Source organism: Tarenaya hassleriana, unplaced genomic scaffold (genome assembly GCF_000463585.1).
Source record: "Tarenaya hassleriana unplaced genomic scaffold, ASM46358v1 Cleome5, whole genome shotgun sequence".
NCBI lineage: Eukaryota > Viridiplantae > Streptophyta > Magnoliopsida > Brassicales > Cleomaceae > Tarenaya > Tarenaya hassleriana.
Genome location: NW_010967707.1, coordinates 69,347 through 83,606, shown reverse-complemented (window position 1 = coordinate 83,606; position 14,260 = coordinate 69,347). Strand labels below are relative to the sequence as shown.

The window sequence follows — 14,260 nt, the reverse complement described above, 5'->3', positions numbered from 1 at the left end:
TCAGCAGGTACAGAGGCTCTTTATAGGGATACTTCAAACAAACTACTTTCTTAAGCTCTACTTTTACCAGTTTCCTTTGCCTTCTAGGCAAAGGCCCAAGAAAGCAGTTTTTTTTTTTTGTCTAAACAAGTGTACAGGAAAATCAGATTTGTTATGTGTCAGATTATGGCTCTGAAACATAACATGGAATAAGTTCTCCTTTCTGATCCAAACTGCCTTGCTTCCTCTTTTGTATCACCATGAAACGAATTTAGTTTGCTGAAGTAAAGGGATCCTCTTTTTTGGCAGTGCAAAAATGATAACGAAATTGTGGCTGTTATCGCACATGAACTAGGGCACTGGAAGCTTAATCATACGATGTACTCATTCGTTGCAGTGCAAGTGAGTACCTCTTCCTTCGTTCCAGCATAAGCTTTCACCCATTTCCCTCGAGCGAATCATGTTATTGACTCGGTTGTCATATTTCTGCTTCTTCTCTTATTCCAGGTACTTGCTTTCTTGCAATTTGGAGGGTACACTCTCGTGAGGAATTCCACTGACCTCTTCAGGAGTTTTGGATTTGACACACAACCCGTTCTCATTGGTCTTATTATATTTCAGGTATGATTATGTAAAGCATTTCCAACCTGGGTAAATCATGCTAGTTACTTCTTTCCATGGAAACTCATGAATCATTGGGATTCTCAAAGTTCCTGGACTACTATTCTTCGTGCAGCACACTGTCATACCAGTTCAACGCCTAGTAAGCTTTTGCTTAAATCTCGTGAGCCGATCATTTGAGTTTCAGGTGATTATTCTTCGTGCCAATTGTCTAAATGCATTCCCTCCCTTTAACCGCCTGTCCCCATTAATACCCTTTTTCACCTTGCAGGCTGATGCCTTTGCTGTGAAGCTTGATTATGCCAAAGATCTCCGTGCTGCTCTAGTGAAGCTACAGGTGAATCCATCAATGACTGATGCATTTGTTTTTTTTCCATGAAAGGCTTCTGATCAAATCTCTTTATTTACAATATCTGTTTTGCATATTTTCATATCCGTCAGTGAAAAAGAATGGGTTGAGTGTTGTTTGTGGTTTCAGGAAGAGAACTTATCGGCGATGAACACGGATCCATGGTACTCAGCTTACCACTACTCACACCCTCCTCTTGTGGAAAGACTGGCTGCCATTGATGGGCTTGACCCAAAGACGGACTAAGGTGTTTCATCCCTTTTATACTTACTACAAGTACGCATATCAATCATCATGTTATCTGATGATGCATGCATACCTATATTCAGTTTAGATCTCTGACCTAACCCACGTTCTACATCCGATTTGATCGGCTTGTTGCCACGAGACCATGCTGTCGGAGAAGTGTAATGTGTTATGACAAAAAAAAAATGTGGTCTCAATGCCATTTTGGACTATGTAGCTAGTCTGATCATGTTGAAAATTCTCATTCTTTCTGTTATTCATGCACTAACAGATATTTGGTCTGATAGTATATGGTCGTGATGGGATTAGGAAGTGACATTGTTTTAGGTTTATTATTATTAATTCACGAGATCTATAAAATTAAAAAAATATATATATATATATATGTGGGACAATAATACAAGTACCATCCCCTATCAATCACTCGTTGCATAATGCCTTTTATTTATGTGTAACTTTTTTGTCTCACCAAAAATACGAATGATAAATTCACATCAACCAATTAAGAGCCTCTAGGTATAACGGATAATGTCTTTGATAGGAGGACTAAAATTATGTGTGTATTCATGAAATATACCAATTGAATAGTTCGAGAGAAGAACCGATGACGTCAAAGATGCCGTGAGTTCCATGGAGCTTACGCTGCACCTATTCGTACTCTATCATCTCATCTTAACGGTCAATCTCCGTCCCCATAACTGTTACATTTACATAAAACTCCTCACGAAAGCTAGGGGTCGCATTCCACCTCCCCCGTTCCCGATGAAGGGCAAAATGGTCCTTTCGTCTGTTCCGCCCTTCTCACCGTCACCACATGCAATTGCAAGGAGACAGGAACTCAGACAGATCATTCATACTCTCTCTCACACGCGGACACTCTGAAAGCTTTCATAAATTCCATTGATTTACGATACATTTTCTGTACATATTATTCGATTCGTTTTAGTTGCTTTTATAATTCTTTCTCGTTCGATTCTTCGGTCACTCAGCTTTTGTTTCCGCATCCGCTGGCGTAAAAGGAGCACATGCTGCGGCGGTATCTTTAGATTCCCCAGCGGGTCGGGTTCTTTCGCCGGAAAGTTGGAGTTTTACCTGCGAGAAATGCGAAGAATCCGGAAACCCATTATCAGATCATTGCTGGGTTTTGCGTAACAGACGTGGAAAAAAAGGGGGACGATGTCGCTATACAATGCTACTTCTATCAACACCGAGCTCTCGAAACCGACGTCGATCTTCGGTCTCAGGCTATGGGTTGTCATCGGAATTTTACTCGGATCTCTCATAGTCATCGCTCTCTTCCTTCTATCATTATGCCTAACCTCTCGCCGGAAAAATCGAAAGCCGCGCGCGGACTTCGGCGCCGTCGCAACGCCGCCGATCTCGAAGGAGATTCAGGAGATTGTGCACCACCACGCCCCTGCGGTGGACCACCACCATCCTGGGCAAGCCGTCCCGGCGGAGATCCAGGTCGACATTGGGAAGATCGAGCACCGGGTCGTGTTCTCGGGCCGCGTTTCGAGCGGGGAGAGTAGGGGAACAGTGAGCGCCAGTGAAACGGCGTCGCTTTCCGGCAGTGGCAGCGCCGGACCGGAGGTGTCGCATCTGGGCTGGGGCCGGTGGTATACTCTGAGAGAGCTCGAGGCGGCGACGAACGGCCTCTGTGAAGAGAGTGTCATCGGAGAAGGCGGCTATGGGATCGTGTACCGTGGGATTTTAACTGATGGAACCAAGGTTGCTGTCAAGAACCTGCTCAATAACAGGTAAAAATGGGAGCTTTGGTTTCTAATTTTCGTCTCAAGTGTCGGAATTTCAACATCAAATTCTGGTTCTTTACTTGTTTCTAGTTCAGGGTTTTAGTTTTGTGACATGGGTTTTACTCATTTTTGCGATTGGGGGTTTTAATTTTGTGCAATTTAGTATTGAAGCTTCTGTCTGATCAGTTTGTTGGTTTTGCCTTTGTCTGCTGAGATATTGGATGAAACAGGGGTTAAGCTGTTTAGCATCTATTTAAGGTTGTTCTTTTGGATTCTGTCACTGCATTTGTACATTTTGATGCCTTGCAATATATCCTTAAGATTTCTCCAGTAGTTGCTTCGTTTTTGCTCCGTTACCAAGACGTGTAAATAAGGAAATCTTCCTTCATCTAGGTCTTCCCCATATTCCTTTTGGTGCAAAGGTTCTTGATTCGTACAAGCAAATAATATGGTGTCATCTGTCCTGTGTGGTTCTGATGAATAGTCCTTACTATTAATAGCTTATTCTTCTGCATTGTCATCTCTCAAGATTTCTCACATTTCTATTTTGGATTCATAAATTTTCAGGGGTCAAGCTGAGAAGGAATTTAAAGTGGAGGTGGAAGCAATTGGGCGTGTAAGGCATAAGAATCTTGTTAGGCTTTTGGGATACTGCGTTGAAGGTGCCTACAGGTAGATATAGTCGATTATCTCTAACATTCAAAATAATCAAGAAAAGCCTCCTCACCATTTTCTTGAGACAGGATGCTCGTGTATGAATACGTGGACAACGGCAACTTGGAGCAATGGCTACATGGTGATGTTGGGGATGCTAGTCCTTTGGCTTGGGATATCCGTATGAACATTATACTCGGGATGGCAAAAGGGTACTTGAGATTTATTAACAAGATTAGAAATCTCATCTCCATATCCATTCTTTTGTATGGATTCATATTCGATTTCTGTTATATCTTTCAGATTGGCATACCTACACGAGGGTCTTGAACCAAAAGTTGTGCACCGAGACATAAAATCCGGCAACATCTTGCTTGATCGCCAATGGAACCCAAAGGTCTCAGATTTTGGACTCGCCAAGCTGTTGTGCTCCGAGAGAAGTTATGTGACAACCCGCGTGATGGGTACTTTTGGGTAATGTTCAATTTGTGCCCTCCTGCAAAAGTTTCAGATATTGATCTTGGAAATGTTCATCTCACTCCGGCTGTTTATCAGTTATGTGGCACCTGAATATGCTTGCACAGGAATGCTAAATGAGAAGAGCGATATCTATAGCTTTGGAATATTAATCATGGAGATAATTACGGGACGAAACCCTGTTGATTACAGTCGACCTCAGGGAGAGGTATCCTCAGATTAACCAACTATTTTTCTTTTTTCCTTTCAATGATTTTACCAGGAAATGACAGTTAGGATCTCTTAGAGCTTAGAACTGCATATTTGGCTGAATCGCTTATGCCATATATGACATGTATGAACTTTTATAAAAACCCTTTTTCGAGGCGACATGCTACTAATCTCGGTGACTAGAAGAACAGAGGGTGTCCATCTCAGTTTGTTAACCAATTTCCTGCCTTTCCACGGCTGAAATCTGCAATCGTATCAGATTCACAATAGTTGTCTGAATCTGTGTGTTAAGCTGAGGAATGTTTTCAGGTGAATCTGGTGGATTGGTTGAAATCAATGGTGGGAAGCAGGAGATCAGAGGAAGTAGCAGATCCTAAACTGGCAGAGCCACCTTCCTCTAAAGCTCTGAAGAGAGTGTTGCTAGTTGCTCTGCGTTGTGTGGATCCTGACTCCAACAAACGGCCTAAGATGGGTCATATCATCCACATGCTCGATGCTGAAGACTTGCCCTTCCGCGACGTAATCCTTACATGCATGCATACATACATACATACATAACATACATATACACGGTCGCATACACCGAGAGAGCATGTGCATTGTTATGCATACACGACATGGTACACATATATATATTGCTTTTGTATGGAGTTCATTTGACAAGGGCTTGTGTTCGCAGGAGCGAAGGATGGCGAGAGAAGATGCAAACCGTTAGGGTCATTGCTTCAAGACCGTAAGATTATGTTGTCGTGAATGGATTATAAATCTTTGTGACGTAAAAAAAATTCATTGTTTCCATTAATTCTTTGGCTATTATATCGTTCGATATAATAACAACACTTGTACAAAGAAAAAGTCTGAAATCAAAACTTTTGTAATAATTATGAATATCAAGTTGTGTTATAATCTTTTGCCGATTTAATTCGATGGACCGACGACACTGAGTTTAAACTGCGGAAAAGGGATTTGATTGGTGGGGGAACCATAGCAGAAATTTCTCGAGTTGGGGAGAAGAAGGACGAGGGAGGGAAAGCGAAGAAGAATACGGAGAGAGGAAAAGCCCATTTTCCTCACGGGTCATCCGGGACACCTTTGCCGTTCAAAAGTTTCACACTTCACACGTATCTCTCTCTTTTCTCCACGCATATGTACAAGCGAATCCCACTTTGAAATGTCAACACCCTCCTTGAGTCTTCCCCTTTTCTGGTCTTCTCTTCCCATCTAGCTCTCTCTCTCTCTCTCTCTCTCTCTCTCTCTCTCTCTCTCTCTGCGCGTGTTTTGGGGTGGATTTGGAATTTGGGGATTGGGCTTCAGGGATTAAGGAGCCATGTCGGCGGAGGCATGCTTCGGTGGTTCCGGCGACCATAGCATCAAAGGACTGCCCACGCATGGCGGTCGTTATGTTCAGTACAATGTGTACGGTAACCTCTTCGAAGTTTCCAGAAAGTATGTTCCTCCTCTGCGCCCCATCGGCAGAGGCGCTTACGGTATCGTCTGGTGAGCTTGGTGTTCTTCTACTTTTTCTGGGTTTCATTTAATCCGATGATTTTGACTAAATTTCCATGTTTTTCTTTGCTTTCGAAGAGGTTCCCTGAAGAAATTTGACCACTTTCTTGCTTGCTCATAAAAAACTTCTAATTTTACTCGGTTTGTTAATTGCTGGGTTTATTACAAACTTCTAGGGTTCTGTTGAAATCACTTGTTCCTGTTGATGATTTCCTCAAGAAAGGCGGTGTTTTGCTTGTGGGTTGTTCTTAATTTCTAATATATTCGATGATCGTACTGAAATATCTTGTCTGCTTAACCGCATCTCTCGCTGAAGTTGTGGATTAGGTTTCTTAGGGCTGATTGGTTATTGCTTTCTGGGTTTTGCGGATTTAGACCGATTAACTGGTGGCTGGTTTTGGAGTTCTAATTTTTATACTAAGAGGCCTGAGCTCGTTGATCAATTGGTTAGAGAATAATCAATCTGGAAAATACAGACTAACCATTTTGAAGTAAGGCCATGATCAGTTCACCGGTTTTTATTTTGGATTTGTTCATGTTCTGTTGAAATCTCTACTTGAGAAAGGCGATGTTTTACTTGGTGGGTTGTTCTTAATTTCGCATATTTTCGATGATCGTGCTGAAACATCTCTTCTCTCTGAAGTTGTGAATTAGGGTTCTTGCTTTCTGGGTTTTTCGGATTTAGACTGATTAACTGGTTGTTGGTTTTGGAGTTCTAGATTTTATACCAACAGGCCTGAGCCCATGGATCAATCGGTTAGAGAATAATCAATCTGCAGAAATAAAGACTGAACATTTTGAAGTAAGGCCATCAATTCACCGGTTTCCGTTTTGGATTTGTCATATTTCACCAGTGCCGCTTTGAACTCAGAGACGGGTGAAGAGGTGGCTATTAAGAAGATTGGTAATGCATTTGACAACATCATCGACGCCAAAAGAACTTTGAGAGAGATTAAGCTTCTGAGGCATATGGGTCATGAAAACGTAAGCTTGTCATGAAGCTTACCCCGTGTTTCAATCTTTCTTTCCTTGGCATATTCGTTGTGGGCTAATGAGGTTGTCATCATTCTTCATTGCAGGTCATTGCCATAAAGGACATAATAAAACCACCGCAGCGGGAGAACTTCAATGATGTTTACATAGTTTATGAGTTAATGGACACTGACCTTCACCAGATTATTCGCTCAAACCAACAGTTAACTGATGACCATTGCCGGGTATGCATGAACCTTTCAGTGCTTGCTTCATATCTCTAGCTAAAATTTCCACTTTATATTTTACAAGTTGATTGGCTGAGGAGTACATCAGATACGTTTGGGTCATTAACTGAAGCTAGTCCAATCCAAACTCGTCGTGATGAATAGTGTCACTAACTCATTCTTCAAGTGAGATTAATGAAACTGACGAACTAGAATATTTTCGAAATTGCTTTGATGCATTTCACTGGTAGCATAATTTCCAGCTTTATGACTTGAACTTTCCTCTCCATTGGGCATACCTTTTGTTCAAAGCTTCAGAACTTGGGGGCGATGTGAATCATGTGATAATCTCCATTTCCACAATTTGCAGTTCTTCCTGTATCAGTTGTTACGAGGGCTCAAGTATGTGCATTCAGCCAATGTATTGCATCGTGATCTAAAGCCAAGCAATCTGCTTCTGAACGCAAACTGTGACCTCAAGATTGGGGATTTTGGGCTTGCAAGAACAAAATCTGAGACAGATTTCATGACTGAATATGTTGTTACACGTTGGTACCGAGCACCAGAATTGCTCCTCAATTGTTCTGAATACACAGCAGCAATTGATATATGGTCGGTCGGTTGTATACTTGGTGAAATAATGACCAGGGAGCCGTTGTTTCCCGGCAAAGATTATGTCCATCAGCTCAGACTCATCACTGAGGTAATTTACTTTGTCAGAGTTTTCTGCTTTAACAGTATTTCTGTCTGATAAAGCTCTGGGATGGTGGTGGTATTTTTTCTTTTTAGGATCTTAGCAAAAACTTTGAGCCCATTCTGTTTCTGGGTTTGTGTTTAGAAGCTTTCTTAATAGGTGAATGCATCTAGAAAGCAAGGAACCCTGGAATGTTTCCAGAGGCAAACTAAAGCCCTTACAGTATGTTGATCCATTGAAATTCACCTCCTTTTTTTTTTTGGGTATGTAAACAGCTTATAGGTTCACCGGATGACTCGAGCCTTGGGTTCCTAAGGAGTGACAATGCGAGAAGATACGTGAGACAGCTACCACAGTACCCGAGGCAGAATTTCGCTGCTAGATTCACCAACATGTCACATGGTGCTGTCAATTTGCTGGAGAGAATGCTCGTCTTTGATCCTAGCAGGCGTATAACAGGTTAGGTTGTAGCCATGCTTTATCCTCTGTCTGTTTATGGCGCGGATCTCAGCCGTGAATGTATGACCATCAGTGGGGTTTATTATGTCAGTTGAATTATGATGGTAAGCAAGAAACATTCTTTCTGTGTGCAGTGGATGAGGCGCTGTGCCATCCGTACCTGGCCCCACTGCACGACATAAACGAGGAACCAGTGTGTGCGATGCCCTTCAGTTTTGATTTTGAGCAGCCTACCCTCACCGAAGAAAACATCAAGGAGCTCATATACCGTGAATCCGTCAAGTACAACCCCTTGTAGACAGGACAGGACAGGACAGGACAATAACCCTCTTTGAGAAACTCTCTATCTCTGTTGGTTTCTTGAATCTGATAATGTCTGTAATATGATGATGAGGAAGAAACAGCTTTGAGAGTTACATCTGTTTAATTGTGTTCGTGTTCTTGAACTTTTATACATGCTTCTCCTCATTCTGAAATCACATGCATAATATTATTAACAGAAAACCCTTGTTATTATTGTTATTGTTATTCCCTCTGCTCCAAGCGCTTGCTGGTATGTGTGTATACACACACACAGGCACGCAGCGTATCATTTGAAGTAGGTGGATTTGGTAAGCTGGATAAATTCGACATGTATCTTCAAGGCATCATTCAAGAGGAAACCTTTGGATGGATCTCTGATCTCCGCGAGAGGCACAAATTGCTGATATCCCCACCCCACTTCCCGAGTGTTGGACCAATCGTCAACTGACACATGCGTATATGTATATGAATAGTCAAAGAAATCAATGCAGGCATAGAATTAAAAGGAGTACCAAGCTTTTCGGCATGCTTAGAGCGGCGTCGATCAGCAACTTGCAGTTTGGCTCTAAGGTATATCTTTTCGTTGGGCTCTGCGTCTCTACAAACCACATAAAGGGATAACGAGTTGCCCTCTCCGGCTCCGTTACCATTGGGATACAGTTTCAACGCCCTGTTTTATTAAAATAGTTACAGAACACGATCATTAATACCAACCCACAACCATGTATGTGTGTGTATATATAAACATGTATGCATCGATGAACTCACCAACATCTGCCTCCGGCAGAGAAATGGACAGATTGATAAACATGTTGGGACAAGGCGGAGAAACTCCGAAGAGTCCAGCTGAAGAAGGAATCGTCTATTGTGTCCTTCAAGGACAACACCTGAGATTGTTTATAAATTGGGGCAACGAAAATGTCGACTCCCACCAGAATTGACCCTTCTTCCCCTACGAAGCCTTCTCCTGCTTGTATGTATCCAGGATACTCCGACACTCTCCCAAATCCGTACTCTGGTTTCTCCCTGCGGAACCGTGCCACTTCGTTATTATCTGCAAGAAACCCACACACACACACACAAAAGTAATTACATAAATAAACAATAGACATCATCTTCATATGTATATATATAAATGGGAACTGGAATGCATAGGTACTCTTCAAGATCACGTATTGGCCCCAGGTGTAACGGTATTGGTAAAATTTAACTTCAGCATAAACTTCACCACCAGCAGCATCTCTAAGGCAAGCTTCGTCTATTTTGACGTAAAGGGATGTGTGGCCACCCCCTCCATCCTCTTTGTTTCCTTTCGGATACATGATCAACGTCCTATCACATTTGTATATATATAAAAAAAAGATTCAAGAATCCAAACAACAGTTCCATAAAATCCTTGGAATTGCGTGGACGTAACCTACTAAAGGAGGAGGAAGGGTACCAGGTGTATCCACAGGCACTGAAGGGATGAGATTCAAACTTGTCCACTTTCTCGGATAGTTTAACGTAGTTCTCGATCGTTAGGATGAACGCCGCCGGCGGTCGCCTTCTCCAGTGTCTTTCTTCTCCCATTCTTTCTCTCTCTAGCCTTGAAATTGAAACTCTCTCTCTCTCTTCGTTGCCTGATTTTATATGTACGATTGACCGAATACATACACAGATACATACATGTACAGACAGACGCCGCAGCTCGCGCGGGTTACACATGTCATGGCTTTCAATGTAAAGGATGGATTATTATTATTATCTGAGCCCATATACACATACATATAATAGTGCTCAGTTGACTTCAAAATAAGGACTACAAAAAGGGGCATAATACGTAGTTCCTAGCCTGGGTGAATGTGTTCCTACGCGCCGTTTCTGCGCGTATGACTCGACAAGCGGACTATGTTGGGCTTTTTGGCCCAATATTATATAAATTCATGGGCTTTTTGTTAAGTTTGGGCCTGATAAGTTGACGAGTGTTCCTCCGTCTATTTAGGCAAATACCAAACTCTTGTTTTGCGTATTAGAAATATCCAAACAGACGTGACAATGATTGCTTGGGCACACTGCTCAGAACAATCAAACAAAAAAACCCATCCTCCCATCTGCATTTTCCGTGCAACTTTTGGATGTTGGAAAACAACCCATAATAGGTCATGAGATGGCAGCCATGGAGGAAAAGAGAGTTAGCTATTTATTTACCTTGCAAAGGCAACACTCTCTTTGGTCAGACGTTAACCAAACGTAGTGGGATCCCATGAATTACCCAGCGAGGCACCATGCTTCTTTACAATCTTCACCGACTCCAGAAGAATCTCTTGTTGCGTTGCGTATAGCTCGTCTTTGTTCTGTCAATACGTGCTCAGCCCCGATTAATGTGTGAAAAACCGGAGAGTAACAGTCGAACACTTGAAGGTAAAAGATTGTCCTTGATTTCTAAAATTGGGGTTTGGTCCGTTGAAATACCCCAAGCATTGTGGACAAATCAGAACTGAAAAAGATTTCCAAGAAAAAAATGAATGTACCATGTGTTTGAGATTGCACCCAATGGTGAGTTCTGCAAAAGATTTTTCCACCCGGGACAAGTAGCAGTAAGGAGCTTCCTTCCCTAAGAAGACTTTGGCATTTGCCCTTAATGTTCCCTTGATTTCATCTGATATCTCAGGGATCTTGTCCAAGTCCTCTATTTGTAGTGGGATCTTGGACGCTATGGCTCGCCACTGGGCGCGTGACTTATTCACAATCACCTGAATAAATATTATCGTTTTACCTCCATTAAAATGGATCACTATTAGCAGTATAGTGATCGGGTTCAAACGAAACTAGGGGTACAAGTTAAAGACTAACCTGACTAGAAAACAGAGAATTTGGCACTAAAACCGGAAATTTCTCAGCATTCAGCAATGACGTAGTCGTAAGTCCCATTTCCACCACCTGACCCTCCACTGATCCAGCCTGAAAATGAAAAACATCACCAAGATAACATAAAACAGAGAGGGAATCATCAACAAATTTTCTTGCTTGGTAACACTTTTTTAAAGAGGAAAGAAAAGAACACAAAAGATCGACAAATCGCCCATCAAAGGTGAAATGCTACATATTCAAAGTCTTGTTTAACTCACTTTTATCGTATCTCCCAGCGAGAAAGGCTTTGAGAATTGTATGGACAGACCGCTCAGAACATTACCAAGGATGTCTCTGGCAGCAAAAGCAGTAGCCACTCCTGTAGCAAGGGACAAGGCAAGTAATGTCTTGATGCATTCTAAGTATAACTAAACAGTCAGGTCAATGATTTCGAGCAAGATTCTTTTATATGATAAATATGCCATGGAAATTTATCAGAGTGCTTGAAGAAGAAAGGTTTATCGTACATCTATAAACACTGGCAGCACAGAAGAGCCAAAATGATATGCATATACTGTCTTAAAGGCTTTCTTTAACATTGGACTCTGGCCATTATCATAAGGAACTAAGCAAGATAAATAAATTACAAAGGAGAGAAAAGTACAAACCCCCAATTCCACCAACTGTCAAGATGGATTGAACAGCCACCCCACAGGCCTCTGCCAACGCCATCATCCCAATTACAAAAAGACCAAGTGATGAGACTTTGTCTAGTGTCAGCAACTTCTCGCGATCTATCCCTGCTAAAGTCTGAGCAGACAACATTCGAGCAAACACATTTGTTTTCCAACGATGTAGGAACCACACGAACGAAAGGATAACAGCCCCGCTCCATGCCTGGGTAAGGTACTGTGATGCTACGGTTGTAGGCGCAACCATCATGCCACTGCACATGGCAATCATCATGCATTAACCCTCCCCCGATGTAATATGGGTTAGAACACATTAGTTATAGAATGCTGAGAATAGAGCAGCAACTCACATTTGTGCGAAAGCCATGAAGGTCACCACGTATCGTACTGGATCCTCCAAAGCACCCCAGAAACTCCTCTCATATGGAACATCTTCCTGCGACAACCCTCCAGGAAGTAGAGCAGCCGAACTTTGCTTTGCATATCTGTGAAACCTCCTTAAAAGTCTAGGCATTACTACCCAGGCCAGTACAGTACCAGTCAGAGTGAGACTAACAGGAACGACCACGTCTTTAAGATATGGGTGTGAGTCTAACAACTGCTGAAAATGAGGATTCAGCTCATCAGTGGCTTCTTGAGCCTTCCGAGCAGTATCAGCCGCAGTATTTACAGTAGTCTGCCACACGTCTTTAACCTTATCTACCCAGTCAATCTCACTACCACCATGATTACCACCACTGACTTCACTACTGCTACCAGTAGCACCCGGGGCTATAAGATTCCCTGGTTTATCAGAATTTGTGCTGAAAGATCGTGCATGACTGAGCAAAGGGCTTGTCAAAATGAAAGCCCTGGCATTGTGCAGACGGATATTCGATGGCGAGGAGACAATTGAAAGGACAGGAGTTGCTCTGTAAGGACTTCCATCAAGAGAAGATCCCGAAACAATTGTCCCAATATGCGCATTTAAGAGCTTGAAAGAAGGGCAAGGCTCCTTCATCGGGAAATTGGAAAATCCCGTCGATGATTTGCTTGGTCTTCGATCAACATATCCACCTAATGTCGACAAACATTTATAGACTTGGAAGGACTGGAGTTTAGACGAATGGTTTATCGAACTACGAAGTGACTTGAAAACCGAGAACCGAACCCCAGCCATGACGCGCTCACACTCAGCACGCGACAAAGGAAACAACCACAGAAGCTCGATCTGCGCAGATAATCCAAATAGGAAAAATCAATCAGACTCTAATCCAACAGATTAAATGTTCGTGGGAATATTTCATTTGATTCGTTCCAGAAAATTATCATTCAGTCAGCACCGATCGCCATTCCATAGAAGTAATGGGAGAGGACGACATCGAACACTGCTTTTTCGGATTTTCTCGAACGCAAAACAAAAGTCAAACAAAGTCAAAATAATTAAGACGAACCTCGAACATATGAGAGATTCGTCTCTTACCTGGGGAGCTAGCTTCTTAGGCCTCCATCCATGAACTCCTCCGAAATGATTGCCGGCGAGAAAAAAACCCTACCTGTATTTACTTGGCGAAGAAGACGACGAAGGGGAAAAGCAGTGAAGCTCTGCTGTTTTCAATTCCTTCGGTGTGAATTGCTTTAACACCGTCCGATCTGATCATCGAACTTGTCATTTCACCATCTGACGGTCATCATGTCGTGATGCTCGCTCGATTGGCAAACGTCAAGCGGATTGTTTTTATCTTTCCAAAATACGTGACGTTTATAAGATAATTAAGCACCACGCATGTCTATGAGTAAACACGGAAATGTCGCGGTGTTTATAATTACATAAGACTTGCCCGCCGTTTTCTTTTCCCTATTTTGCATCGGTCGTCGTCTCATATCCCAGAAAACGGCAGTGTTTCTTTTTTCTTGTGTGACAAACGGCAGGTTTTCCGTTGAAGTATAAAAGACCTAAAAATACGAAAAATCAATGGTTACACAAATCTGTATTGTGTTCGGGTTACAGATTATGAATGAATAAGGAAAAAAAGGATTAACCCAATGTTTTTACTTAGAATATGTCCAACAAAACTGATGAGGAGAAATGAAATCATTAGCAAATTCTACCACATTTTTTAATATGGTACGTTGAATTTCCTAAATTATTAAAAGTTTCATGATTAAAAAACTAACACATGAGTTGTTTGGGTAATTCTAGGAGATCGTGAGTGTTTATAGAGCTTAGATTGTGGGCCCGGCCCAGAAACGCGTCGTGTTGGATGGGGCTTTATAAAAAATAATAATATGATTTAAATAAAAAA

The 14,260-nt window shown here is 42.1% G+C and overlaps 5 protein-coding genes across 8 annotated transcripts in view; 3 read left to right on the top strand and 2 right to left on the bottom strand.

Annotated features, from left to right (window-relative positions):
* The window catches only part of LOC104825858 (CAAX prenyl protease 1 homolog), a 4,287-nt gene extending 2,780 nt beyond the window's left edge, over positions 1-1,507 (top strand). Inside the window, exons 11-15 of one of the 2 annotated variants that reach the window (XM_010558267.1) lie at positions 285-381; positions 487-600; positions 716-787; positions 872-937; positions 1,079-1,507. In XM_010558267.1, the coding sequence (XP_010556569.1) occupies positions 285-381; positions 487-600; positions 716-787; positions 872-937; positions 1,079-1,195 (466 nt within the window). In that variant the 3' untranslated portion in view covers positions 1,196-1,507. The remainder of the gene's footprint in view (positions 1-284; positions 382-486; positions 601-715; positions 788-871; positions 938-1,078) is intronic. The other variant, XM_010558268.1, reaches the window with a different exon arrangement.
* A 513-nt stretch (positions 1,508-2,020) lies between these two features.
* On the top strand, positions 2,021-5,198 carry LOC104825857 (probable serine/threonine-protein kinase At1g01540). The gene is made up of 7 exons (XM_010558266.2): positions 2,021-2,955; positions 3,517-3,621; positions 3,693-3,815; positions 3,907-4,077; positions 4,159-4,288; positions 4,600-4,809; positions 4,970-5,198. Exons 1-7 carry the CDS (start codon positions 2,372-2,374, stop codon positions 5,003-5,005), a joined length of 1,359 nt encoding a protein of 452 aa, XP_010556568.1. The 5' UTR covers positions 2,021-2,371; the 3' UTR covers positions 5,006-5,198.
* Positions 5,199-5,310: 112 nt separating this feature from the next.
* LOC104825854 (mitogen-activated protein kinase 4) lies at positions 5,311-8,624 on the top strand. The gene is made up of 6 exons (XM_010558261.2): positions 5,311-5,787; positions 6,651-6,780; positions 6,876-7,013; positions 7,366-7,698; positions 7,965-8,148; positions 8,283-8,624. The coding sequence occupies exons 1-6, from the start codon at positions 5,618-5,620 to the stop codon at positions 8,444-8,446; spliced, it is 1,119 nt and encodes a 372-aa protein (XP_010556563.1). The 5' UTR covers positions 5,311-5,617; the 3' UTR covers positions 8,447-8,624.
* On the bottom strand, positions 8,519-10,180 carry LOC104825855 (probable inactive serine/threonine-protein kinase fnkC). Of its 2 annotated transcripts, XM_010558263.2 has the most exons (5): positions 9,893-10,180; positions 9,611-9,783; positions 9,220-9,505; positions 8,964-9,121; positions 8,519-8,895 (listed from the first exon to the last, which is right to left on the bottom strand). In XM_010558263.2, exons 1-5 carry the CDS (start codon positions 10,156-10,158, stop codon positions 8,738-8,740), a joined length of 1,041 nt encoding a protein of 346 aa, XP_010556565.2. In that variant the 5' UTR covers positions 10,159-10,180; the 3' UTR covers positions 8,519-8,737. The 2 variants fall into 2 exon arrangements, with proteins under 2 accessions (XP_010556565.2, XP_010556564.2); XM_010558262.2 differs by having other exon boundaries at positions 8,519-9,121.
* On the bottom strand, positions 10,033-13,597 carry LOC104825856 (mechanosensitive ion channel protein 1, mitochondrial). 2 transcript variants are annotated; one of them, XM_010558265.2, is made up of 8 exons: positions 13,438-13,597; positions 12,326-13,185; positions 11,952-12,229; positions 11,562-11,662; positions 11,287-11,394; positions 10,965-11,186; positions 10,642-10,787; positions 10,033-10,073 (listed from the first exon to the last, which is right to left on the bottom strand). In XM_010558265.2, exons 2-7 carry the CDS (start codon positions 13,132-13,134, stop codon positions 10,674-10,676), a joined length of 1,632 nt encoding a protein of 543 aa, XP_010556567.1. In that variant the 5' UTR covers positions 13,135-13,185; positions 13,438-13,597; the 3' UTR covers positions 10,033-10,073; positions 10,642-10,673. The 2 variants fall into 2 exon arrangements, with proteins under 2 accessions (XP_010556567.1, XP_010556566.1); XM_010558264.2 differs by lacking the exon at positions 10,033-10,073 and having other exon boundaries at positions 10,431-10,787; positions 13,438-13,596.
* Positions 13,598-14,260: the final 663 nt, after the last annotated feature.